General features: G+C 48.6%; 2 protein-coding genes and 1 long non-coding RNA gene across 3 annotated transcripts; all 3 read left to right on the top strand.

The window, feature by feature from the left end:
* Positions 1–7,724: 7,724 nt before the first annotated feature.
* On the top strand, positions 7,725–8,985 carry LOC142917400 (uncharacterized). Its single transcript, XR_012936978.1, has 2 exons — positions 7,725–7,826; positions 8,839–8,985. It is a non-coding gene; the product is annotated as an uncharacterized LOC142917400 (long non-coding RNA).
* An 8,533-nt stretch (positions 8,986–17,518) lies between these two features.
* LOC142917419 (uncharacterized) lies at positions 17,519–21,687 on the top strand. Its single transcript, XM_076062083.1, has 2 exons — positions 17,519–18,666; positions 19,888–21,687. Exons 1-2 carry the CDS (start codon positions 17,538–17,540, stop codon positions 20,025–20,027), a joined length of 1,269 nt encoding a protein of 422 aa, XP_075918198.1. The 5' UTR covers positions 17,519–17,537; the 3' UTR covers positions 20,028–21,687.
* Positions 21,688–23,615: 1,928 nt separating this feature from the next.
* On the top strand, positions 23,616–26,987 carry LOC142917418 (uncharacterized). The gene has a single exon (XM_076062082.1). It carries the CDS (start codon positions 23,638–23,640, stop codon positions 25,495–25,497), a length of 1,860 nt encoding a protein of 619 aa, XP_075918197.1. The 5' UTR covers positions 23,616–23,637; the 3' UTR covers positions 25,498–26,987.
* Positions 26,988–27,858: the final 871 nt, after the last annotated feature.

The following is a 27,858-nucleotide window of genomic DNA, read 5'->3' as shown; positions in this document are numbered from 1 at the left end:
ACTCACCTCCCTCACCCTCCGTGCCAGGGTCTGGTAGTTGCCAGGTCCATCTCTCAGTCCGTGGACTATCACCACAGGCCGCCTCACACCACTACTCACACCACTACTACCACCACTACCACTAGTACCACCACTACTACTACCACTACTACCACCACTACTCACACCACCACCACCACTACTCATCACAAGACTCTTCATTCTACTCATCATTCCCTCACCACCTCCTTCATTCGCTCCTCCTCCTTCCCTCGCCACCGCTGCGAGCGAAGGAACGAACGGAAGCAACAACAACAACAACGCAGCCACCACCACCACCACACTGGCCCCTGACGTTCTCTCATTTCATTCCTTCCCATGTTCCTCCTTGTTTCCTTCCCCCTCCCTCCTTCCTTCCCCCTCCGTTCCCTCGTTCCTCCTTCTTTCGTTCCCTCCCTTCCTCCTTCCCCTGTCCCTCCTTCCCTCCTGCTTTCGTTCCCTCGTCGACTCGCTAAGAATGAAAGATAAATTATCCAGGCGGAGCGAGGCGGCCGCTGTCAAAGAACAAACTGCGGAAGTCGACTCCAGGTGGGGCGGGGCTGTCGATGTTCATTGTATGACGTCATTAACACTCGAGCGGGGGCGGGGCTGTCGATGTTCATTGTATGACGTCATTAACACTCGAGTGGGGGGTGTCGATAGTAATTGCATGACGTCATTAACACTCGAGCGGGGCTGTCGATGTTCATTGTATGACGTCATTATCACTCGAGCCGGAGGGTGGGGTGTCGATAGTAATTGCATAACGTCATTAATCCGCGCTCGGAAGGGTTGGGGTCAATGTTTATGTACGGGCGTCATGACGTCGCCTTTAGTAGAGGGAGTCTCAATGTTTATTGACAGGGGTCATGACGTCATGTTTAGTAGGGGAGGTTTCAATGCTCGGAGAGTCGTGACGTCATTAAGCCCGACTCAATGTGTGGACGGCCGTGGCGTCATTCTAGGTAGTAGGGGAGGTGCCGCTGCTGGCTGTGTAACGTCACGAAGCCATCTTGGTAAGTGGTGAGTCCCAATGTTAATTACCTTGCAGAGGCCATCCTGGTGAATCACAATGTGAATTAGGTTGGAGAGGCCATCTTGGTAAGGGGTGAGTCCCAATGTTAATTAGTTTGTAGAGGCCATCTTGGTAAGTGGTGAGTCCCAATGTTAATTACCTTGCAGAGGCCATCCTGGTGAATCAAAATGTTAATTAGCTTGGAGAGGCCATCTTAGTAAGGGGTGAGTCCCAATGTTAATTAGCTTGTAGAGACCATCTTGGTAAGGGGTGATTCCCAATGTTAATTAGCTTGTAGAGGCCATCTTGGTATTTGAGTGATTCCCAATGTTAATTAGCTTGGAGAGGACATCTTAGTAAGGGGTGAGTCCCAATGTAATGAGTTTGTAGAGGCCATCTTGGTAAGTGGTGAGTCCCAATGTTAATTAGCTTGGAGAGGCCATCTTGGTAAGGGGTGAGTCCCAATGTTAATTAGTTTGTAGAGGCTATCTTGGTAAGTGGTGAGTCCCAATGTTATTTACCTTGCAGAGGCCATCCTGGTGAATCACAATGTTAATTAGCTTGGAGAGGCCATCTTGGTAAGGGGTGAGTCCCAATGTTAATGAGTTTGTAGAGGCCATCTTGGTAAGTGGTGAGTCCCAATGTTATTTACCTTGCAGAGGCCATCCTGGTGAATCACAATGTTAATTAGTTTGGAGAGGCCATCTTGGTAAGGGGTGAGTCCCAATGTTAATGAGTTTGTAGAGGCCATCTTGGTAAGTGGTGAGTCCCAATGTTAATTACCTTGCAGAGGCCATCCTGGTGAATCAAAATGTTAATTAGCTTGGAGAGGCCATCTTAGTAAGGGGTGAGTCCCAATGTTAATTAGCTTGTAGAGACCATCTTGGTAAGGGGTGATTCCCAATGTTAATTAGCTTGTAGAGGCCATCTTGGTATTTGAGTGAGTCCCAATGTTAATTAGCTTGGAGAGGACATCTTAGTAAGGGGTGAGTCCCAATGTAATGAGTTTGTAGAGGCCATCTTGGTAAGTGGTGAGTCCCAATGTTAATTAGCTTGGAGAGGCCATCTTGGTAAGGGGTGAGTCCCAATGTTAATTAGCTTGGAGAGGCCATATTGGTAAGGGGTGAGTCCCAATGTTAATTAGCTTGAGAGGCCATAGATTCATCACACAAAGATCCATAGAATAATCACACAGAGACCCATAGAATCGTCACACGAAGACCCATAGACTCATCACACAGAGACCCATAGACTCATCACACAGAGACCCATAGACTCATCACACAGAGACCCATAGACTCATCACACAGAGACCCATAAACCCAGCACACACCACACACTCACCAAACACAGCACACACACCACTCACCACACACTCACCACCCTCACCCCACACTCACCACACTCACCACCACCACTCACCTCCCTCACCCTCCGTGCCAGGGTCTGGTAGTTGCCAGGTCCATCTCTTAGTCCGTGGACTATCACCGCAGACCGCCTCACACCACTACTCACACCACTACCACCACTACTACCACCACTACTACCACTAGTACCACTACTACTACTAGTACCACCACCACTACCACCACTACTACCACTAGTATCACCACTACTACCACCACCACTACTACCACTAGTACCACTACTACTACCACCACTACTACTACCACTTGTACCACCACTACTACCACCACTACTACTACTCACACTACTACCACCACTACTACTACTACTCACACTACCACCACCACTGCTACTCACACTACCACCACTACCACTACTCACACTACTACTACCACTACTACCACTACTACTCACACTACTACTCACACTACCACCACCACCACTACTCACACTATCACCACTGCTACTCACACCACCACCACCATCACTACTACTAATCACACCACTACTACTCACACTACCACCACTACTACTCACACCACTACTAATCACACCACCACCACTACTACTCACACCACCACCACTACTAATCACACCACCACCACTACTACTCACACCATCACCACTACTACTAATCACACCACCACTACTCACACTTCCACTACTACTAATCACACCACCACTACTACTAATCACACCACCACTACTACTCACACCACCACCACTACTAATCACACTACCACCACTACTCACACTACTACTACTCACACCACCACTGCTACTCACACCACCACCACTATTAATCACACTACCACTACTCACACTACTAATACTACTACTACTCACACTACTACTCACACTACCACCACTAATCACACTACCACCACCACTACTAATCACACTACCACCACCACTACTCACACTACCACCACCACTAATCACACTACCACCACCACTACTACTCATCACACTACCACCACCACTACTCACACTACCACTGCTACTCACACCACCACCACTACTCACACCACCACCACTACTCACACTACTACCACCACCACTACTCACACTACCACCACCACCACTACTCATCACAAGACTCTTCATTCTACTCATCATTCCCTCGCCACCTTCATTCGCTCCTTTTTTTTCAACTGTAATTGGTCTTTATTTGGAACAAATGAAAATAAAAAGCGGGAGACAATAAATGCACATTTGGAAGTATAATTGTATGAATGAGAAGTTGCCACATCAGGGAAGAGAGAAAGAGTGAGTTGGCTGGGCTGGTAAAGGAGGGAGGACAAAACAAACCCAACAAAATATTAATCCATTACGCAAGCGCGTTGTTAACAAATACATCGATTAAAGATTTGCACCATCGTACAGGTACGTATTCCAATATTTGTGCTTTAGACAACAAATATGTACCAATGCATTCAACTCGGCCGCACAGCAAGAAGCAGACCGCCATATTTCTTGGCGCGCTGCCTCTGTACCTAGCCTGGCACAGCAGTCAACCCATGGCACCTGCTGGGTCTGTCCCGTGACCTGTACCTAGCCTGGCACAGCAGTCAACCCATGGCACTTGCTGGGTCTGTCCCGTGAACTGTACCTAGCCTGGCACAGCAGTCAACCCATGGCACTAGCTGGGTCTGTCCCGTGACCTGTACCTAGCCTGGCACAGCAGTCAACCCATGGCACCTGCTGGGTCTGTCCCGTGACCTGCACCTAGCCTGGCACAGCAGTCAACCCCTGGCACCTGCTGGGTCTGTCCCGTGACCTGCACCTAGCCTGGCACAGCAGGCAACCCATGGCACCTGCTGGGTCTGTCCCGTCACCTGTACCTAGCCTGGCACAGCAGTCAACCCATGGCACCTGCTGGGTCTGTCCCGTGACCTGTACCTTGCCTGGCACAGCAGTCAACCCATGGCACCTGCTGGGTCTGTCTCGTGACCTGCACCTAGCCTGGCACAGCAGGCAACCCATGGCACCTGCTGGGTCTGTCCCGTGACCTGCACCTAGCCTGGCACAGCAGGCAACCCATGGCACCTGCTGGGTCTGTCCCGTGACCTGTACCTAGCCTGGCACAGCAGTCAACCCATGGCACCTGCTGGGTCTGTCCCATGACCTGTACCTAGCCTGGCACAGCAGTCAACCCATGGCACCTGCTGGGTCTGTCCCGTGACCTGCACCTAGCCTGGCACAGCAGTCAACCTATGGCACCTGCTGGGTCTGTCCCGTGACCTGCACCTAGCCTGGCACAGCAGTCAACCCATGGCACCTGCTGGGTCTGTCCCGTGACCTGCACCTAGCCTGGCACAGCAGGCAACCCATGGCACCTGCTGGGTCTGTCCCGTGACCTGCACCTAGCCTGGCACAGCAGGCAACCCATGGCACCTGCTGGGTCTGTCCCGTGACCTGTACCTAGCCTGGCACAGCAGTCAACCCATGGCACCTGCTGGGTCTGTCCTGTGACCTGCACCTAGCCTGGCACAGCAGGCAACCCATGGCACCTGCTGGTTCTGTCCCGTGACCTGTACCTAGCCTGGCACAGCAGTCAACCCATGGCACCTGCTGGGTCTGTCCCGTGACCTGCACCTAGCCTGGCACAGCAGGCAACCCATGGCACCTGCTGGGTCTGTCCCGTGACCTGTACCTAGCCTGGCACAGCAGTCAACCCATGGCACCTGCTGGGTCTGTCCTGTGACCTGCACCTAGCCTGGCACAGCAGGCAACCCATGGCACCTGCTGGTTCTGTCCCGTGACCTGTACCTAGCCTGGCACAGCAGTCAACCCATGGCACCTGCTGGGTCTGTCCCGTGACCTGCACCTAGCCTGGCACAGCAGGCAACCCATGGCACCTGCAGGTTCTGTCCCGTGACCTGTACCTAGCCTGGCACAGCAGGCAACCCATGGCACCTGCTGGGTCTGTCCCGTGACCTGCACCTAGCCTGGCACAGCAGGCAACCCATGGCACCTGCTGGGTCTGTCCCGTGGCCTGTACCTAGCCTGGCACAGCAGTCAACCCATGGCACCTGCTGGGTCTGTCCCGTGACCTGTACCTAGCCTGGCACAGCAGTCAACCCATGGCACTTGCTGGGTCTGTCCCGTGACCTGTACCTAGCCTGGCACAGCAGTCAACCCATGGCACCTGCTGGGTCTGTCCCGTGACCTGCACCTAGCCTGGCACAGCAGTCAACCCATGGCACCTGCTGGGTCTGTCCCGTGACCTGCACCTAGCCTGGCACAGCAGTCAACTCATGGCACCTGCTGGGTCTGTTGTTGGAATCGAATCGATTCAAAGGCAACGTGCCGAGTGGGTGTTGGAATCGTATCGATTCAGAGGCAACGTGTCGGCAGGTGGGTGTTTGAATCGAATCGATTCAGAGGCAATGTGCAGGAGGGTGAATGTTGGAATCGAATCGATTCAGAGGCAATGTGCAGGCGGGATGGGTGTTGGAATCGAAAAACGTTTATTCGTGACTACGAATCGAATCGTCCATGAAAGTTTCAATGAAGCACGGGAACACAAACTGCCCCGAGACCCAATCAGCGGCGAGTTTTGTGTCGCTTAGATGCAGCCAATCAGAGATAAGAATACTCCCCTCCCTCTTCGGCCCACAGCCAATCAGATGCGAGCATCACCCCTCCCCCTGACCACCCCTCTCGGCCCACAACCAATCAAAGGCGAGCATTACCCCCTTCCCCTCACTCCCCCTCCCTCCTCGGCCCACAGCCAATCAAAGGCGAGCATCATCACCCTTCCCCTCACCTCCCTTGGGCCTACAGCCAATCAGAGGCGAGCATCACCCCTCCCGCAGCCATCGGAGGCGAGTTCAGGGGGCAAGGGTCGCGAAATTTCAGAATTTGTCGATGGCCGCCTCGAAGGCCTCCACTTAGGCTGCGACTTTAACCATTTAACTTTACGACTTTAAACATTAAAGTACAAATAAACAACGACTATACAACAGCTATACAGCGACGACTAAACAACAGCACAACAACGACTATACAACAGCTATACAACAACGACTATACAACAGCACAACAACGACTATACAACAGCACAACAACGACTATACAACAGCTATACAACGACTATACAACAGCTATACAACGACGACTAAACAACAGCACAACAACGACTATACAACAGCTATACAACGACGACTAAACAACAGCACAACAACGACTATACAACAGCACAACAACGACTATACAACAGCTATACAACAACGACTATACAACAGCACAACAACGACTATACAACAGCTATACAACGACGACTGAACAACAGCACAACAACGACTATACAACAGCTATACAACAACGACTATACAACAGCTATACAACGACGACTATACAACAGCTACACAACGACGACTAAACAACAGCACAACAACGACTATACAACAGCTATACAACGACGACTAAACAACAGCACAACAACGACTATACAACAGCTATACAACAACGACTAAACAACAGCACAACAACGACTATACAACAGCAATACAACGACGACTAAACAACAGCACAACAACGACTATACAACAGCTATACAACGACGACTAAACAACAGCACAACAACAACTTCTCCGGCGATGTCTACGATGGACAAAGAGAACTCGCGCGCCTCAGCTGCCCAAGGTTCGACTGCTTTTGAGCGCGACAATTTTTGTAATTTGTTTTAATTTATTTAAGTCGAAAAATGTTTTAAGTTTTTAATTTCATTTAGTCGAATTTTTTTAATTTGTTTTAATTTAATTGAGTCGAAAAATGTTTTAAGTTTTTAATTTCATTCAGTCGAAAAAAATGTAAATTTAAAGTCGAACATTTTTTATTTAAAGCTTTCGTGACTGCAGCCGCCCACACCTCCTGCACCACCACCACCACCCCAGCCGCCCACACCTCCTGCACCACCACCACCCCAGCCGCCCGCACCTCCTGCACCACCACCACCACCCCAGCCGCCCACACCTCCTGCACCACCACCACCCCGGCTGCCCCCCCTAACATCACGGCCCCCCCTTCCACCGCAGCGCCGGCGGCCCCCCCCTCGCGGCCGCGGCTCGTGACGCCGGTGCGCTGCTCGGCGCGGATCCACGCGGCGGGGGGGGCGGTGGGGGGGCGACCCCCCCGGGGAGGGCCCTGAGGGACGGCGACACGGTGGGAGGCATTGCGGAGCTGCTGCTGGCAGCGGCCTACGAGGAGGAGGCGGACGAGGTGGTGGTGCAGGAGGGCGCTGCTGGCAGGGGAGGGGGGGGGGGGGGAGTGGCGGCGTCACCGCACGAGGTTCCTGCTGAGGGCCAACGCGGCGCTGGGGGACGACGCCCCCCAGCAGCAGCAGTTCGGGCTACTGGGGGGCCGGGCGGTGAGCGGAGGGGTGAGTGAGATGAGTGGAGGGGTGAGCGGAGGGGTGAGTGGAGGGGTGAGCGGAGGGATGAGCGGAGGGGTGAGTGAGATGAGTGGAGGGGTGAGCGGAGGGGTGAGTGGAGGGGTGAGTGAGATGAGTGGAGGGGTGAGTGGAGGGGTGAGCGGAGGGGTGAGTGGAGGGGTGAGTGAGATGAGTGGAGGGGTGAGTGGAGGGGTGAGTGAGATGAGTGGAGGGGTGAGTGGAGGGGTGAGCGGAGGGGTGAGTGGAGGGGTGAGTGAGATGAGTGGAGGGGTGAGTGGAGGGGTGAGCGGAGGGGTGAGTGGAGGGGTGAGTGAGATGAGTGGAGAGGTGAGTGGGTGACTGGGTGAGATGAGTGGAGGGGTGAGTGAGATGAGTGGAGGGGTGAGTGGGTGACTGGGTGAGATGAGTGGAGGGGTGAGTGAGATGAGTGGAGGGGTGAGTGAGATGAGTGGAGGGGTGAGTGAGATGAGTGGAGGGGTGAGTGGGGTGAGTGGGTGACTGGGTGAGTGAGATGAGTGGAGGGGTGAGTGAGATGAGTGGAGGGGTGAGTGGGGTGAGTGGAGGGGTGAGTGGAGGGGTGAGTGGTGGGGTGAGTGGGTGATTGGGTGAGTGAGATGAGTGGAGGGGTGAGTGGGTGAGTGGGTGACTGGGTGAGTGAGATGAGTGGAGGGATGAGAGGGGTGAGTGGAGGGGTCAGTGAGATGAGTGAAGGGGTGAGTGGGGTGAGTAGAGGGGTGAGTGGGTGACTGGGTGAGTGAGATGAGTGGATGGGTGAGTGGGGTGAGTGGAGGGGTGAGTGGAGGGGTGAGTGGGTGACTGGGTGAGTGAGATGAGTGGAGGGGTGAGTGAGATGAATGGAGGGGTGAGTGAGATGAGTGGAGGGGTGAGTGGAGGGGTGAGTGGGGTGACTGGGTGAGTGAGATGAGTGGAGGAGGGGAATGTTTCTGCAGCTGGCTGATAGACTGTGATGCTGTCCACCCCCCTATCCCCCCCCCCCCAGATTGCCCTACAGTGCTGCCCTTAATTGCTACTCCCAACAGAACTTGCCCCAAAAGTGTGCTGAGGCTACTGGGGGGTGCCTTTGTCTTTGTATAGGCTGCCTGTCCTCCTCGCATCGCGTGTCACCCAATAAAGCAGAGGCCACGTGGTTTGCTGTGCGTTTCAAGCTTTATTATCCAGCCACTCCGAGCGTAGCTGCCGTCACTACACACGCCACGTGATGGGGGCACGGCCACGCCCACTGGTGGGGCACGGCCACGCCCACTGGTGGGGCACGCCCACTGGTGAGGCACGGCCACGCCCACTGGTGGGGCACGGCCACGCCCACTGGTGGGGCACGGCCACGCCCACTAGTTTGGGCACGGCCACGCCCACTGGTGGGGCACGGCCACGCCCACTGGTGGGGCACGGCCACGCCCACTGGTGGGGCACGGCCACGCCCACTGGTGGGGCCCCTCGGCGCGAGGGTTTCCCGACGTTCAATTGCTGACCAAGATCGGAGGTCAGAATGAAACCACCAGATTCTGATGTTTATTTCTGCATTCACAAACGATGAGGATCATCAACCTCGTCAACCTGGTCATCCTCCCCTAGGAGGGAGCTCGAGAGCGATGGGTGACAGGGTGAGCTCGGAGCGACCCCACAAACTTTCACCGCTTTTGCTCGACTCACCGCTATTACCGCCACCACATGGACAAACCCCGCACGCACGCAACAATATTTACACGCCGCAAGACAAAGGTCTACCACCACCACCCCCCCCTCCTCTCTATCTCGCTCCCCCTACCCCATAGCTTGGAACAGACTGGCGAGCGACGTTTAGCGGCTTAGGCGGGCAGGGGGGCGCCCAGTAATCATCGCCAGCACCCGCAGCCACCTTAATCTCCCCTGTGGCGATGTTTACGATACGCACGGCGTGAAAGAAGTTCGACACGCACCACACGGCCGCCACCACTACCGCCATCACTACCGCCACCGCGTGTCACTGTAGACACACACATAGACACAGACACACACACACAGACACATAGACACACGCAGACACATAGACACACAGAGACACATAGGCACACGCAGAGATACATAGACACACACATAGAAATACACAAACAGACACACACAGACATACTCACAGACACAGTCACACACAGAGACAGACACACACAGACAGAGGCGTGTGTCTGTGTGTGTGTCTGCCAGGATGAGTAAAAAAAAGGTGTCGTCTGTCGACTTGGAAATAATCCCACGGGAACGCTGTCTCGAGTAAAAGATGACGGATAAAAGTGTTTTGAAGTTATATCCGTTGACTTGTGAACCGAATAAATCCCGTGTTCTTCACACACTGAGTCTCGTCATCGTTTTTTCTTTTCTTACCTATAAAAGGCATTTTTTTCTGTGTGTCCGTCTGTCTCTGTGTGGACGCACACTTGCTCGCGAATCGTGGAGTTTACTTTTAAAAAAAGTAGCCGGGTACCACGCCGTAAGCCCCGTGGTGAGCCAGCACCATTCCGTTTTCCCATCCGTAAACTTTAAAAGTTGTTAAATTAACAATTTAGTGCTATTTCGCATTATTTAAGTATTTCCTTGCTCCGCTAAAGCTGCCCGGGGGTTGCCCCTAGCAACGCTCGCGCGTCATCGGTGGAGGGTGGGGGGGGATTTCTCATTCGCGTTCAAAATGTTTTTACTTAACTTGATTCCTCTGTTTGTCGTGGTCAAATGTGATAAAAATTTCGTCCACTTCCCGTCATCCAATCAATTCCACATTTTGCACACGGTACTCAGATCCGGTGAAAATGCATGCCTATATCAAAATCGGCATCAATTAATTGGCTCCCTTAAAACTATTAACATTTTGTATGGACGCCTTATTATTCATATATATTTGTGTGTAGGTCAAAAACGCCGCGGTCCCTAAACTGTGGAATTGCCTCGCCTGCTCCGTGTGAACGAGTTACGGGCACCCTCACTCCACACAAACAAAATTTGTACATTGAAGATTGATTTATAAAATAACCAATTAATTCAAGTAAGCGTTGATGTGTGAGCAGGCGCCGCATCATTGACCTACTTCTCGACGGTCAGTTGGACGAAGTTGTGACAAAAAGTTATTAAACTTCATTCCTCTGTTTGATGTCGTGGTCAAATCTTGTACTCAAGATGTCGTCCACTTCCCGTTATCCAATCGAGTTCTTTACTTTTTAGTGCACTTTAAAATAAAACCGTTTTTAAAAGGAGTTTTTCACTATTCAAAAGCCACCACAACCATTTCACTGCTTCGACGTTTGGGCAATTATAATTGAGTTAATAAACATTCTTGTCATAACCATTTTTGTATTACTATCCAAGTGTCTACCCTTAATTAACTCCTGTCTGGTTCTCATGAATTAACCAAAGCAGCATTACATTTTTGTGAACAGGGCTGAGGGTTCAGAGCATATACATTCTAATCTCAAATCATCAGTGACGTCGATAACTGGAACAGATGAGTATTCTTGTTTTTTTCGGTAAAGTCACCTCGTAGAAGGGAAACAATAAAATAATAGAAATATAAAACAATAAAATTCTCACGACGTTTCGACTGCAACACAAGAAGCAATCATCATCAGGTGTGAAAACCACAGCAATAATTTTTTTCATATTTTCTTGCTGTGGTTTTCACACCTGATGATGATTGCTTGTGTTGCAGTCGAAACGTCGTGAGAATTTTATTGTTTATTATTTATTTTATTTTATTGTTTCCCTTCTACGTGGTGGTGACTTTACCGAAAGAACCAAGAATATGAATCCCTGCAGTCACGAAAGCTTTAAATCAAAAAATGGAACAGACGTGTTATATTATCTTGGCTTTGTGAAACAGATAAAAAGAGGCCTTCAACATTGATTGTACCTTGTACCGACAGTTGCTGAGTGGTCCAGTGCCATCACCATCAGAATCCATGGTCAATCCACTGCTGGATGAGGTTCTCAAAAAGCTCTCACCATCTCCCGAGATCCCGAAAAGTATTAATCCACCCAGTACCTGCAGGTGATACTCATCAGCTGATATCATCCCGTCATCTCGATGGGCATCCTATTGGCCGCATTCCATTCCTTGGCTGTCATTCCATCACTATCCTCAACCAACCATCGACCAACATTCCATAACAGAATTCAACTAAGGGGAGAGTATTTGAAAGGATGCGATTAATTCACCCACCCATGGGATACGGGTCCATAATAGCAAATCATTACAGTCGCAGGCGCACGGCGAATTGTAACGATGGAGACACTACAGCACACCGTCGATTTGCGGTGCGACGAAATTAACTGAGCTCGATTTTTCGATTTGAAGCTTTCGTGACTGCAAGGATTCATCTTCTTTGGTTCTTTCGGTAAAGTCACCACGTAGGATGAGAATAAAATAACACAATAAAATTCTCACGACGTTTCGGCCACAACACAAGTGGCCTTCTTCAGGTGAAAGGAACAAACCTGTCGGCACGACAGAGCTTCAATGAACATTGTGTTATTTTATTGTTTTATTTTATTATTTTATTCTCATTCTACATGGTGACTTTACCGAAAGAACCAAAGAAGATGAATGCTTGAGGTCACGAAAGCTTTAAAATCGAAACTCTTCTAGGCTTCACGCGGGCCGGACGAGCGGCATGCAGGAAAAAAAAACCCATCACAACCATTATTAGCGCGGACGTCCAGAATAAAAAAAACTCGTTCAAAAACCCCAAAACACGGCAACCTCCCTGGCTTTGGCGTTCCTCGGAAGACACCTGTTTCATCGACAACCGCATCAGAACACCACCAGGCCGATGTGCACCCGAATTGATCCATCAGCGACTGACACGGGGACTGCGTCGCAATCGTCACGTGGACGGTTCAATCGTCGCGGGCAGCCATCGCCTTGGCGCGGCGTCGATACAAAAAACAACGACTTGGTGAGAGGTCAACGGCGTTTGTCCTTTTTGAAACACTCGTCCCTGCCGCGCGAGTGTGGAATTTCCACTTAGGTGTGAGAGGGTGCGCCGACTGCCTGCCAGTGGTTTCACATTCAGTCCGCCAGGGGGCGAAAACGAATTGGGAATCAGACAAAGCGGTGCCTTCAATAGTAGGTTCGGTTCATATTCTTAGCTCTTTCGGTAAAGTCACCACGTTGAAGGGAAACAATAAAATAATAAAATATATAAAAACCAATAAAAATTCTCACGACGTTTCGACCATAACACAAACGGTCGTCATCAGTTCAGTTTTATTCAGTTTCAGTTTATTTTGGTATAGCCCTGTGAATTCTAGATTTGAAGCTTTCGTAACTGCAAGGATCCATACTCTTTGGTTCTATTCGGCAAAGTCACGTAGGTAAAAAATAAAACAACAAAAATCACGACGTTTCGGCCACACCTGATGAAGGCCGCTTGTGTTGTGGCCGAAACGTCGTGATTTTTGTTGTTTTATTTTTTACCTACGTGATGACTTTACCGAATAGAACCAAAGAGTATAGCCCTGTGAGCCATCCGGCTCTTGAATCGGAGTGCAACCACAACAAACACAAAAACTAAAACACGAACAAGAAAAACATCTTACAGTGACTACTTTGTGTTGACTGTGCAAAACAGAAAATCCATAGGAAAAAAAAACAGCAAAAATATTCCTGAAAAAAAATCACCGTACACCACCAACGCTGTGTGCAAAAACTCCCAGTGGGATGTAAGTCAAACAACAACAACGACCACGAGAACTTAGATTAAGGCCATCAGTACTACAACAAAAACACACATGTCCAACGAGGTTGTTGTTGTGTGTGTGTGTATGCAGGGGTGTATTACCACTCGGGAGACAAAGGTGGCCGGGCGTGGTGCTGGCCACCCACCCCCTCGTGTGATGTGCCGGCCTTCATCGGCGCCACTCGATAACGGCACTTCCCCCTAAAGTGTATCAATGCTGTACAAGGGATACTTGTGTGTATCTATTATGGGGGGAGTAGTGGGTGCAGTAGCGAGACAACATCACGCTGTACCCCAGCGACCCCAGTTCCATTCCCGACCACGGCTAACACGAGTGAGGGATTCTGTTCGTCCTGGTCCTGGGTCTCCCCTGGATCTACTCGGCATGGGGAGACAAAGGCGGCAACCGGGAATGGAGTTGGCCACGCCACCCTTCCGTGTGCCGCGTGGGCCTTGAGATTCGCCGCCCACCCAGCAGCACGTCCCACCGGCCAATCAAGTCTGGGGCCTGCAGGCGGGGGAGACGCGGTGGCTGTGGTAAGGGCTGACCCCGGTGTCTTGTGCGCATGGCCAAGATTTGCATATACCACGATCCAGAGGCGGAGCCGGGGGGGGTGACAGGGGTGACATTCTGCGTGTAAGTGCACGACACTCGGTCTGGCAAACTCTGTGCAACTGCAATGTCAGAGCGTGTCGCCAACCGATGGTGTCTAGCTCAACAGCCTGACTCTCTCTAAATCATTCTTGAAATTAACATTTGTTGAATGTCACCCCGGGCTAAAAATCCTGGCTCCGCCCCTGCCACGATCGCCACCCGCCGAGCTTAAAGGTCGAGAAGGAATTGGCTGGAGGCCCTGTCAGGACGGGCAGATTGTGTAGTACGACGGGAGGGTGGGGTGGCTGTGGGGGATGACAGGGTGCAAGTGGTCGCGTCACCGCCCCCGTTGGGTCGTCAAAGACATAATCACGTGACATTCTCTCCTGGTTTGTTTTAGTTTTAGTTTCATTTATTTTGGTTATAGCCCTGTGAGTCATTCGGCTCTTGAATCGGGTGCAACCGCAACAAACAAAAAAAACAAAAACATGAACAAGAAAACATCTTGAAGTGACTTTGTGTGACTGTGCAAACAGAAAGTCCAGGAAAAAAAACATAAAAATATTTCTGAGATAGCACCGTACACCACCAACGCTGTGTGCAAAAATCTCAGTGGGATGCAAGTCAAACAACAACAACAAGAAAACTCAGATTAAGGCCATCAGTCTAACAAGGCCCGCGTGTCATTGGAACACACGGGCCGTCGCGGATACACGATTGTGTTGCCGTCACGTGACACGTCCCACCACAGTCACGTTGCAGCCCCGTGTCGAGCCATTAACAAGAAAGCAACACGTCACACGATTGTGTCACTGCCACACTGCCGATGCAGCGTCACCAAATAACGAGCAATTACATGTCGTAGAATCCATTGTTGTAGCGTGATCCCTGGACGAATTGCGCATTATAAATGTCAATTATTTTTTATTACAATTCCCCCATTGTAATAAGATGGGTTTTTTTGTTCTTATTTTTGTTGTTTGTTGTGGTTGCACCCGATTCAAGAGTCGGATGGCTCACAGGGCTATACCAAAATAAACTGAACTTAACTGAACCCACGTCTACGCTCCTGGCCTTCAACACAGCGACACGAACCCTACAAGTCTTGTGGGGGGGGGGGGGGGAGACCTCCCTTGCAGTTTGCAGCGGCACGGCTGAAACGCTTGACTGAGAGGTACTCACTTGATGACTCCCACTAGCAAAGAAACCTCGTGTGCAATGTCTCTGAAGCATCAGGAATTAACGTAGCATTAGCACGGTCAACAAAAGACGCAGATCCCCCCCGTGGTAACCTTTAACAGACTGTTGGGGCAAGTGCGTGTGTGTACGTACACACACAGTGTGTACACACACAGTGTATACACAATAATATCCACGTTGTTGTTGCTGAGTTCACGCACCCAAGGGAGGGGGCAATGGAAAATGAATCTAAATCAACTTCGACTCCATCCCCGCTCTGTGACGTCACCACTCAGCATGACCTCATCGGCATGAAGTGCCAGCGGGAGGTGTACCTCGCTAGTGACGTCATGTCACCAAGGTATTCACACTCCCCCAATCCCGTCCACGGCACTCTTGAGCGTGACGTCACCTCCGCTTGGGTCACTGCCGATATCAATCCAGTGGCAATCCTTATTTGGGCAAAGCTACGCCCAGTGACTGCGGTTCATTAACATAATGTTTCCGTTGAAGCCGTCGGGTTCAGCAGCCACGCCCCATCCCTCGACATGTGGCCAGTTAACATTAACATAATGTCTTCAGTTACAGAGCCGCTCCTTATGGGAGGCTTCGTGTCTCTTACCCCGGAAGTGACGTCATGTTACCTGCTTACCCGCGTGACGTTGCGAGGTAACAGGAGGCTGCCGATCCGAGGCTGCACTGAAATCCGAGGTGACAAATTCTCATGGTGGTTGTGGTTGTTGTTTACCAAGATAGAGCCTCTCTCTCTCTCGTAGGGATGTCAGTTGAGTAGCAGCGAGCATGGGAATCGATGTCCAGGTTGGAACTTTACAACGCGGGGCCTAGCCACGCGGGGCCTTGCCTTCTGCCCTCGCCTGATTGCGTTCACTTTAATTATCTCGCTTTAAGTTTAATTTGTCTTCACCCGGCTCGCCACTTTGTAACTTTGTTTTATTGTAAATATTCACGCAGTTTTTATTTTCTTTTGTTAGCAGGCCAAGCCCGCTTGAGCTGCTATACCGCTCTTGTTATCAGAAGCGACCTGCCAACAACAACACAAGGTAAGGCTTTGTCAACGTGTGTGAATGTTTTGACTTAAAACTTTGGTGACTGCAGGAATTAATATTCTTGGTTCTTTCGGTAAAGTCACGTAGATAGAAAATAAAATAAAAATAACATTATAAATTAAATGAAAAATAAAAAAACTGAAAATGAAGCAAAAAACCCACGACGTTTTGATCGCAACACAAGTGGTCTTTATCTTATTCAATTTAATCTGTTATTTTTATTTTCTATCTACGTGACTTTACTGAAAGAACCAACAATACGTGTGTCAATGTATCTATCGGTCAAAGACGCTAAGCGCGTGCCACTGTTGACTCTGAATGTGTGGAGGGGAACACCTTCACCACGGGGAGAGAGAGACAGAGACACGGATAGCCTCGGCTATGTTGATTGATCCTCGATTCATTACTTGGTGGAGTGAGGTAGAATTAATTCTGAGCAGATGAAGGTGGCCAGGCATGGTTCTGGTCACACCACCACCTGTTTACTCATGGCAGTGTGTGACAGTGTCAAGTTTGTGTTTGCAGTAAAGTCTATTAACTCTGTTGAACACGAGGATATATAAAAACAATAGTTTATTTTAGTTTTCCTCTGGAACTCTTTATACGAATGGAAACAGGAAGTTAACACAGCACACACATTCAGCTGAAGTCGGAACTGTTCATCCCAGCATTCAAGGACATCTGAGCCTGGATTCACACCTCTAAGTTGTGATTGAACATTAATTTATGCATTTCTGCATAACACAAATAGTATTGTTTTCAACACCCTTTGCTATGTCAGCTGAATTTAGCTTTCATAAATATTCCTTTTGTAGTCAGACAGCCGAAATTGTGTGCTTAGAGTTTTGAGTTAACATTCATCTTGAATATATGAAGGCTTCCAGGCATATTAATGACATTTTCCCTCTCAATGCGTGCCATAACAGCCCGTGGAGAGAAACCCTTCAGGTGCACTCTGTACGTGAAGGCGTTTTCATGTTCATCAAATCTGATTAATTTGTGAATTTTTTTCACTACATCATGAATATATTAATAAGTATAGACGTGTAAGTCACGTGTGCATTCCTCTGTGCCTGACGTGTAGATGGTTTGGATATTATTTTTTTCTGTCTGCAGCTGACGCTTCCTCTGCAGATTTGGTCTGATGGAGCAAAGGCACTCAGCGCAGCTCGGTATGACAAGTCAACAATGCGACCAGCATGCATACAGCACGGACCGGACTGGAAATTTGACACGGCACCAGAGAACTCGCACAGGAGAGAAACCCTTCAAGTGCACTGTGTGTGACAAGGCATTTGCATGGCCATCAGTTCTTGAGACCCACCAGAGAACACACACAGGAGAGAAACCCTTCAAGTGCACGGTGTGTGGGAAGGCACTTTCACAGTCATCTGCTCTTAAAAAACACCAGAGAACACACACGGGAGAGAAACCTTTCAAGTGCAGTGTGTGTGGGAAGACATTTTCAGATTCATTTGCTCTTAAAACACACCAGAGAGCACACACGGGAGAGAAACCCTTCAAGTGCAGGGTGTGTGGGAAGGCATTTTCAGATTCATCTGATCTTGTAAAACACCAGAGAACACACACGGGAGAGAAACCCTTCAGGTGCACGATGTGCAGGATGGCGTTTACACAGTCAAGTAATCTTGTAACACACCAGAGAACACACACGGGAGAGAAACCCTTCAAGTGCAGTGTGTGCGTGAAGGCATTTTCACGGTCATCTGATCTCCTATTACACCAGAGAACACACACGGGAGAGAAACCCTTCAAGTGCAGTGTTTGTGGGAAGGCATTTTCACAGTCATCTGCTATTAAAAAACACCAGAGAACACACACGGGAGAGAAACCCTTCAAGTGCAGTGTGTGCGTGAAGGTATTTGCACAGTCATCTGATCTTGTAAAACACCAGAGAACACACACGGGAGAGAAACCCTTCAGGTGCACTCTGTGCGGGAAGCCGTTTGCAGATTCATCAAATCTTCGAAGACACCAGAGAACACAAAAGCATCGGAACATCCACAAGGAGCGGAGTCGGAGTCTGAAATCAGCTTGTGAAAGTCAAAGTGCCGCAATGATCCCATCCCTCATGAAACAAGAACCGGACGAAAATCTCAGCTTGGACACTTTTAAAGGTATAAAGGTGAAATATGAAGAGGTGATGGCGAAATGTGAAGAAGTGATGGTGAAATGTGAAGAAGTGATGAGCGAAGAAGTGAAGATAAAAAGTGAAGATGAAGATTCAACTCCAAAATGGGACCTTCACATCGGTAAGCAGGAGGAGAATTCTGACTGTGAATCAGAGTGAGGCAACTCCCAGCAGTTTGTGGAAGTGGAGGTGTGGGTGGACTTGCTCCTAGACAATACAAAGTCAAGTGGAGACCCGGTAGATGTGTAAGCCAGAGACGATGTCGCTACAATATATGCACCTTTGTCACAGGCCTTTAATGACAAGAACGTGAATTTGGACACTCAATTCCTAGGTTCAACCTGCAGAGTAAGGCCGGCCAGTCTTTGTGGGCCCGTGGGTTGGGTAGACCTCTAACCAGGAGCAAGAGCGAATAAACTCCCAAGCATTCACTATGTTATAATAATTGCTTTTACACGGTGCTTGATTAATCGCCTCAGCAACTCGGAGTTTTGTGTCGTACCTCGCCTGAAACACTCGAAGAGCATCCCCAAGTAGCAGCTGCCCCTGTGTGGCACAAGGTGGTGGCCCTGCACCGGCCTGCATGTGGAGAAGAGCCTGTCAGAAGGGGGCGATGATTGATGCGTTATCTCAGTTGTGTAGTTTGTAGGTAATGTTTAGAATTTGCTACATTTTCACTCAGACGCCAGCATGCAATGGCCTACTCGTTTTGAATGACACAATAGTATGTTTTACATACACTGAAGCAGACTGTGCAACTTTTTAAAAAAGCTTCTTGTTAATACGATGTAACGTGATGCAGTATATTTCACTGCAGTAATCCAATTTTGTTAATATGCCTGTCATTAATTTAGAGTGTATACTTGTCTGGTTTTGTGCATACTTGCAACATTTGATCTATAAGGGTCAAACAATGAATAAGTGATGTTAGGACAAAGTGTGTGTGTGTGTGTTTGAAAGTAACCTGTACAGAGAACTCAGGTGAGACCCGTTGTTCTTGTGATACAGTTCACATGGTGTTTTTGTGTTCCACGAAGCATCTGGAGCAACTCATTGTCTTTTTAAATAGGTAGCACACTCGGATCATTCATCAGTTACAAGGCATACCACTTAAAAGTTACACGTATAGGAGGAGGTACATTCTCTACAACACGAATTGTAGTTTTGTCTTACGTGTTGATGCCACGTGATGTGTCTAAGGCTCTCTAACAGCTCACAGGACAGACCCAAGTGCTGTGTGCTCAATGAGATGACTGACAGGCACCACTGCACCGACTTGGTTTGGCCGACGCTCCGCTCGTTGTCGTGAGCGTCGCTCATCCGCCCTCCGTTGTTACTGTAGGGCGACTGCCTCCAACTGCCCAGCAGCGTGCTTCACGAGCCTCCTCCACAGAGGCCGATCTTGACACCGCTGGTACCGGTCATCGGCAAGTCCACTCAGCTGCACATCCTTCTGTACAGCATCAGTCCATACATCTTTAAGAGGGTTATCGAAATGCCATGCTACAGACACATGGGCAGATATGAACGAACAGAGCTAATGCATTAACATCTCAACCTTGGTTGGAAAGCGTTAAAAAGGAATGTCTTATTTGACCTGAACTGCATATTGATTGATTTGCATGTAATTTCTAAGACAATGCAAATTTGGCCCAATATGTACAAATCTTTTCCACTAAGCATACATGTTCCAGGCAACGGTTATTCACCTTGAAACGCGATGCAGTTAAGGACAATAAAAAACAACTAATACAGAGATCGTGCACTCACATCAGTCTGGGTTAGCGCGTGAGAGGACCTCCTGTAATACTATGATCTTCCCAGATAGGACAAATTGGCATTAATGCAGATTTGAGGCTATGCGGATGGCTTTGAACCCAAAGCACCCTTCAATGGTAATGCACATAATAGAGACATGCTTTGTTCACTTTTCTAAACCCATGCTTTTAAAATAATCTCAAGCAATTTTCTCTGCCAGTCATATTTCCTGATCTTATTGCACACACACACACACAAAGATCCCCCGTACAGCCTTCAACAGACTGCTGGGGCAAGTGCTGTTGGTGAGCTATAAACGCCGGCACACACAGCACTCGAGGGGGAGGGTGGCCAACACCGCACCGGGCCGCCTTTGTCTCCCCTGATATTTACACCACACTAGGAAGTCATTCAAGACTACATCGATGTAAGGAAAACCCAGGACTGGTTTAAATATCTGCCACTGTTGTGTGTCATGAGCAGGAATCCAATTTGGGTCACCGGGTTACAGAGTGCAGTGCGATAGCCACTAAATTACCGCTCCCCACTCGTACACAACAACAAGAACAAAGATCCCCGGTAGAGCATTAACAGACTCTAGGGGCAAGTGCTGTTAGCGAGCACCTATGAAGGCTGGCACGGCATACGAGGGGGGTGGGTAGCCAGCACCGCGCCCGGCCACCTTTGTCTCCCGAGTGGCGATGCTCACACATCACACTGGGTACTCAGTTGTAGGCTGAGTCGACCTAGGGATGGCCCACGACCGGTTCAGATAATCGTCACTGGCGGTATTGGCTGTGAGCGGGAAACGATCCTGGGTCTCCGGGTTCGTAGCGCAGCGTAGCGTTAACTGCTGCCCTACCGCTCGTACAAAGATACGTTTAAACACGCGCACGCAAATACACATTCTGTTTGACTAACACTTCTTTCAAACCGTACGTAGCCAAACATTTCCGTTGTAGAGTTTCGGATAATGTTTGGAATTACCACAATTTTGACCGTGACACCAACATGCAATGACCTGTGCGTTGTAAGTGACACAATACTCTGTTTGACATCCGCCGTGAAGCAGAACAGTGCATAATGTGGTGAACGTTACTGGAGTAGCCAGGTGTGCCTGTCGGATTTGAACTTTGAACCTCTGCAACAAATAGAGAATGCGCTACCATATTCCTGGTTCTAGTCACGTAGATAGAAAAAAAAATAAACAAAAGAAAATGTTTTAAAAATACAAATAAAAATAATAAAAATTTTAAAATAAATTGATGATAAGATGCCATGGGTCGACTGACTGAGATGACTGGCCAATGCACCGCCCGTACACACATAGTGTGTACGTACACACAATAATGTCCACGTTGTTGCTGAGTTCACGCACCCAAGGGAGGGGGCAATGGAAAATGAATCTAAATCAACTTAAACTCCATCCCCGCTCTGTGACGTCACCACTCAGCATGACCTCAACGGCATGAAGTGCCAGCGGGAGGTGTACCTAGCTAGTGACGTCATGTCACCAAGGTATTCACACTCCCCCAACCCCGTCCACAGCGCTCTTGAGCGTGACGTCACCTCCGCTTGGGTCACTGCCGATATCAATCCAGTGCCAATCCTTATTTGGGCAAAGCTATGCCCAGTGACTGGCGGTTCATTAACATAATGTTTTCGTTGAGGCCGTCGAGAGTTTATTGCGACGGGTTCTGCAGCCACGCCCCATCCCTCGAGGTATGGCCTGGGCTCATTAACATAATTTATTCAGTTACAGAGCCGCTCTTTGTGGGAGGGGCGTATCTCTTACCCCAGAAGTGACGTCATGTTACCTGCTTACCCGCGTGACGTCGCGAGGTAACAGGAGGCTGCTGATCCGCGCTTGCACTGAAATTCGAGGTGAGAAATTCTCATGGTGGTGGTTGTTGTTGTTTACCAAGGTAGAGCCTCTCTCTCTCGTAGGGATGTCAGTTGAGTAGCAGCGAGCATGGGAATCGATGTCCAGGTTGGAACTTTACAACGCGGGGCCTAGCCACGCGGGGCCTTGCCTCCTGCCCTCGCCTGATTGCATTCACTTTAATTATCTCGCTTAAGTTTAATTTGTCTTCACCCGGCTCGCCACTTTGTAACTTTGTTTTATTGTAAATATTCACGCAGTTTTATTTTTTTCACCAGGCCAAGCCCGCTTGAGCTGCTATACAGCTCTTGTTATCAGAAGCGACCTGCCCACAACAACACAAGGTGAGGCTTTGTGAACGTGTGTGAATGTTTTGACTTAAAACTTTGGTGACTGCAGGAATTAATATTCTTGGTTCTTTCGGTAAAGTCACGTAGATAGAAAATAAAATAAAAATAAAATTATAAATTAAATAAAAAATAAAGCAAAAAACCCACGACGTTTCGACCGCAACGCAAGTAGTCTTTATCTTATTGAATTTAATCTGTTATTTTTATTTTCTATCTAAGTGACTTTACCGAAAGAACCAACAATACGTGTGTCAATGTCTATCGGTCAAAGACGCTAAGCGCGTGCCGCTGTTGACTCTGAATGTGTGGAGGGGAACACCTTCACCACGGGGAGAGAGAGACAGAGACACGGATAGCCTCGGCTATGTTGATGATCCTCGATTCATTACTTGGTGGAGTGAGGAAGAATTAATGCTGAGCAGATGAAGGTGGCCAGGCATGGTTCTGGTCACACCACCACCTGTTTACTCATGGCAGTGTGTGACAGTGTCAAGTTTGTGTTTGCAGTAAAGTCTATTAACTCTATTGCACACGGAGGTTATATCAAAACAATAGTTTATTTTTGTTTTCCTCTGGAACGCTTTGTAAGAATGGAAACAGGAGGTGAACACAGCACACACATGCAGCTGAAGTCAGAACTCTTCATCCCAGCATTCAAGGACATCTGAGCCTGGATTCACACCTCTAAGTTGCGATTGAACATTAATTTATGCATAACACAAATAGTATTGCTATGTCAGCTGAATTTAGCTCTCATAAATATTCCTTTTGTAGTCAGACAGCCGAAATTGTGTGCTTAGAGTTTTGGGTTAACATTCATCTTGAAGATATGAAGGCTTCCAGGCATATTAATGACATTTGCCCTCTCACTGTGTGCCATCACAGCCCGTGGAGAGAAACCCTTCAGGTGCACTCTGTGCGTGAAGGCATTTGCACGTTCATCAAATCTGATGAATTTGAGAAACTTTTCATTACATCATGAATATATTAATAAATATAGACGTGTAAGTCACGTGTGCATTCCTCTGTGCCTGACGTGTAGATGGTGTGGATATTATTTTTTTCTGTCTGCAGCTGACGCTTCCTCTGCAGAATTGGTCTGATGGAGCAAAGGCAGTCAGCACAGCAGCTCGGTACGACAAGTCAACAATGCGACCAGCGTGCATACAGCACGGACCGGACTGGAAATTTGACACGGCACCAGAGAAGTCACACAGGAGAGAAACCCTTCAAATGTACTGTGTGTGGGAAGGCATTTTCATGGTCATCTGCTCTTAAAAAACACCAGAGAACACACACGGGAAAGAAACCCTTCAGGTGCACGATGTGCGGGATGGCGTTTACACAGTCATATCATCTCGTAATACACCAGAGAACACACACGGGAGAGAAACCCTTCAAGTGCAGTGTGTGTGGGAAGGCATTTTCAGATTTATCTACTCTTAAAAAACACCAGAGAACACACACAGGAGAGAAACCCTTCAAGTGCAGTGTGTGCGTGAAGGCATTTGCACAGTCATCTGATCTTGTAAAACACCAGAGAACACACACGGGAGAGAAACCCTTCAGGTGCACGATGTGCGGAATGGCGTTTACACAGTCATGTAGTCTTGTAACACACCAGAGAACACACACGGGAGAGAAACCCTTCAGGTGCACGATGTGCGGGATGGCGTTTACACAGTCATGTAGTCTTGTAACACACCAGAGAACACACACAGGAGAGAAACCCTTCAAGTGCAGTGTGTGCGTGAAGGCATTTGCACAGTCATCTGATCTTGTAAAACACCAGAGAACACACACGGGAGAGAAACCCTTCAGGTGCACGATGTGCAGGATGGCGTTTACACAGTCATGTAATCTTCTAACACACCAGAGAACACACACGGGAGAGAAACCCTTCAAGTGCAGTGTGTGTGGGAAGGCATTTTCAGATTTATCTACTCTTAAAAAACACCAGAGAACACACACAGGAGAAAAACCCTTCAAGTGCAGTGTGTGTGGGAAGGCGTTTGCACGTTCATCTGCTCTTCAAAACCACCAGAGAACACACACGGGAGAGAAACCCTTCAAGTGCAGTGTGTGTGGGAAGGGATTTCCAAATTTATCTAATCTTCAAAGACACCAGAGTACACACACGGGAGAGAAACCCTTCAAGTGCAGTGTGTGTGGGAAGGGATTTCCAAATGTATCTAATCTTCAAAGACACCAGAGAACACACACGGGAGAGAAACCTTTCAAGTGCAGTGTGTGTGGGAAGGCATTTTCAGATTCATATAATCTTCAAGGACACCAGAAAACACACACGGGAGAGAAACCCTTCAAGTGCATCGTGTGTGGGAAGGCATTTTCACAGTCATCTGCTCTTAAAACACACCAGAGAACACGCACGGGAGAGAAACCCTGCAGGTGCACTGTGTGTGGGAAGACATTTTCAGATTCATCTGCTCTTAAAACACACCAGAGTACACACACGGGAGAGAAACCCTTTAAGTGCAGTGTGTGCGGGAAGGCATTTGCACATTCATCAAATCTTCAAGTACACCAGAGAACACAGAAGCATCAGAAGATCCACAAGGAGTGCAGTCTGAAATCAGCTTGTGAAAGTCAAAGTTCCGCAATGAGCCCATCCCTCATGAAACACGAACCAGAAGAAAATCCCAGCTTGGACACTTTTAAAGGTATCGAGGTGAAATGTGAAGAGGTGATGGTGAAATGTGAAGAAGTGATGGTGAAGAGGGAAGAAGTGATGGTGAAGAGCGAAGAAGTGAAGGTAAAATGTGAAGATAAAGATTCAAATCCAAAATCGGACCTTCACATCGATGGAGGCAACGTAAAGCAGGAGGAGAATTCTGACTGTGAGGCAGAGCGAGGCAACTCCCAGCAGTTTGTGGAAGTGGAGGTGTGGGTGGACTTCCTCCCAGACAATACAAAGTCAAGTGGAGACCCGGTAGATGTGTAAGCTTGAGATGATGTCGCTCCAATAGATGCACCTTTGTCACAGGCCTTTAATGACAAGAACGTGAAGTTGGACACTCAGTTGCTAGGTTCAACCTGCAGAGTAAGAGCGCCCAGTCTTTGTTGACCTGTGGGTTGGGTAGATCTTTAACCAGGAGCGAGAGACAATAAGCCCCCAAGCATTCACTATGTTATAATATTTGCATTTACACGGTGCTTGCTTAATCGCCTCAGCAACTCGGAGTTTTGTGCTGTACCTCGTCTGAAACACTCGAAGAGCATCCCCAAGTAGCAGCTGCCCCTGTGTGGCACAAGGTGGTGGCCCTGCACCGGCCTGCATGTGGACAAGAGCCTGTCAGTAGGGGGCAACGATTGATGCGTCATCTCAGTTGTGTAGTTTGTAGGCAATCTTGATTTGAAGCTTTCGTGACTGCAGGAATCCACACTCTTGGGTTATTTCGGTAAAGTCACCACGTGGGTAGAAACATAACAGATCACGGCGTTTAAATCACAACACAAGCAATCGTCATCAGGTGGGACAACCACAGCAAGAGAAACTGCTGAAGTAGTAGGCGCCTTCTCCAGCAGTTTCTTATTGCTGCTGTGCTTGTCCCACATGATGACGATTGCTTGTGTTGCCATCGAAACGCCCTCATCTATTATTTGTAGCGTAATGTTTAGAATTTGCTACATTTTGACCCAGACGCCAGCATTCAACGGCCTACTCGTTTTGAATGACGCAACAATAGTACGTTGTACATACACTGTTAAGCAGACGGTGCGTGTTTGTAAAATAACTTCTTGTTAATACGATGTAACGTGATGCAGTCAATTTCGCTGCAGTAATTCGATGTTAATATGCCCGTCAATGATTTAGAATGAATACTTGTCTGACTGTGCTTGTACATGTATCATTTTGTCTGAGGGGCAAACATTGAATAAGTGATGTTAGGACAAAGTGTGTGTGTGTTTTGAAAGCAACCTGTACAGAGAACTCAGGTGAGACCCGTTGTTCTTGTGATACAGGTCAAAGGGTACTTTTGTGTTTCAGGAAGCATCTGGAACAACTCAATTGTCTTTGAAATAGGGAGCACGCTCGGATCATTCATCAGTTACAAGGCATACCACTTGAAAGTTACACGTATAGGAGGTGGTACATTCTCTACAACACGAATTGTAGTTTTGTCTTACGTGTTGACGTAGATTTTGTCTAACTGGGACTAGAAATGCACCTTGCTGATTCACGTCTGGATGTTCGTACCTATCGGTTGAAGCAAACCCCACTGCTGTTGTTGAGACGCTGTGCACCAATAAGGGTCCAACACATTGACGGCCTTCAGGCCAGGAAAGTCACAACATTTACCGCACACGAAGGACGCATTCACGCAAGTACCCCATGCTCCGTTTTGTTGTTTTAAAATGAAACATCTTTGAATTGTGTTGTGTTTTGACTTAGATTATTTTATTTCTTCATTAAAAGCTTGTATCAATTTACATCTGGAAGACTTCATTGAAAAGGACATTTCGTGTGAATTTTCTCTCGTCATTAAGTAGATGGCCTTGCCGAGGGTTCGGTTCAATGCGGACACAAACAGTGTACACACACACAGTGTACACACTATGTACACACACACAGTGTATACACAGTGTACACACACTGAACACATACAGTGTACACACACAATGTACACACAGTGTACACAGACAGTGTACACAGAGTGTACACACACAGTGTACACACACACTGTATACACATAGTGTACACACACAGTGTATACACAGTGTACACACAGTATACACAGGGTACAAATAGAGTGTATACACACACTACACACACAGTGTACACACACTGTACACACAGTGTACACACGTACAGTGTACACACATAGTGTACACACACGGTACACAGTGTACACACACAGTGTACACACACACAGTGACACAGTGACACACAGTGTACACACACACAGTGACACAGTGACACACACACAGTGACACAGTGACATAACAACAATCGCCATTCGCCACTAAGTGGCGGTGACGTCACCACGACGCTTATGCCAGGCACAGTGACACACACACAGTGACACACACAGCGACACACAGTGACACAGTGTACACACGCAGTGTACACACAGTGACACAGTGACACACACACACAGTGACACAGTGGCACACACACAGTGACACACAGTGACACACACAGTGTATACACATAGTGTACACACACACAGTGTACACACACAGTGTACACACACAGTGTACACACACACAGGGTATACACAGTGTACACACACACAGTGACACAGTGACACACACACAGTGACACACAGTGACACACACAGTGTATACACATAGTGTACAC

Source organism: Petromyzon marinus, unplaced genomic scaffold (genome assembly GCF_048934315.1).
Source record: "Petromyzon marinus isolate PM22_M1 ecotype Great Lakes invasive population unplaced genomic scaffold, UKy_Petmar_22M1.pri1.0 PM_G_Scaffold_49, whole genome shotgun sequence".
Lineage (NCBI taxonomy): Eukaryota > Metazoa > Chordata > Hyperoartia > Petromyzontiformes > Petromyzontidae > Petromyzon > Petromyzon marinus.
Note: the sequence above shows the minus strand (reverse complement) of the source record. Positions and strands in the feature narration are given on the sequence as shown.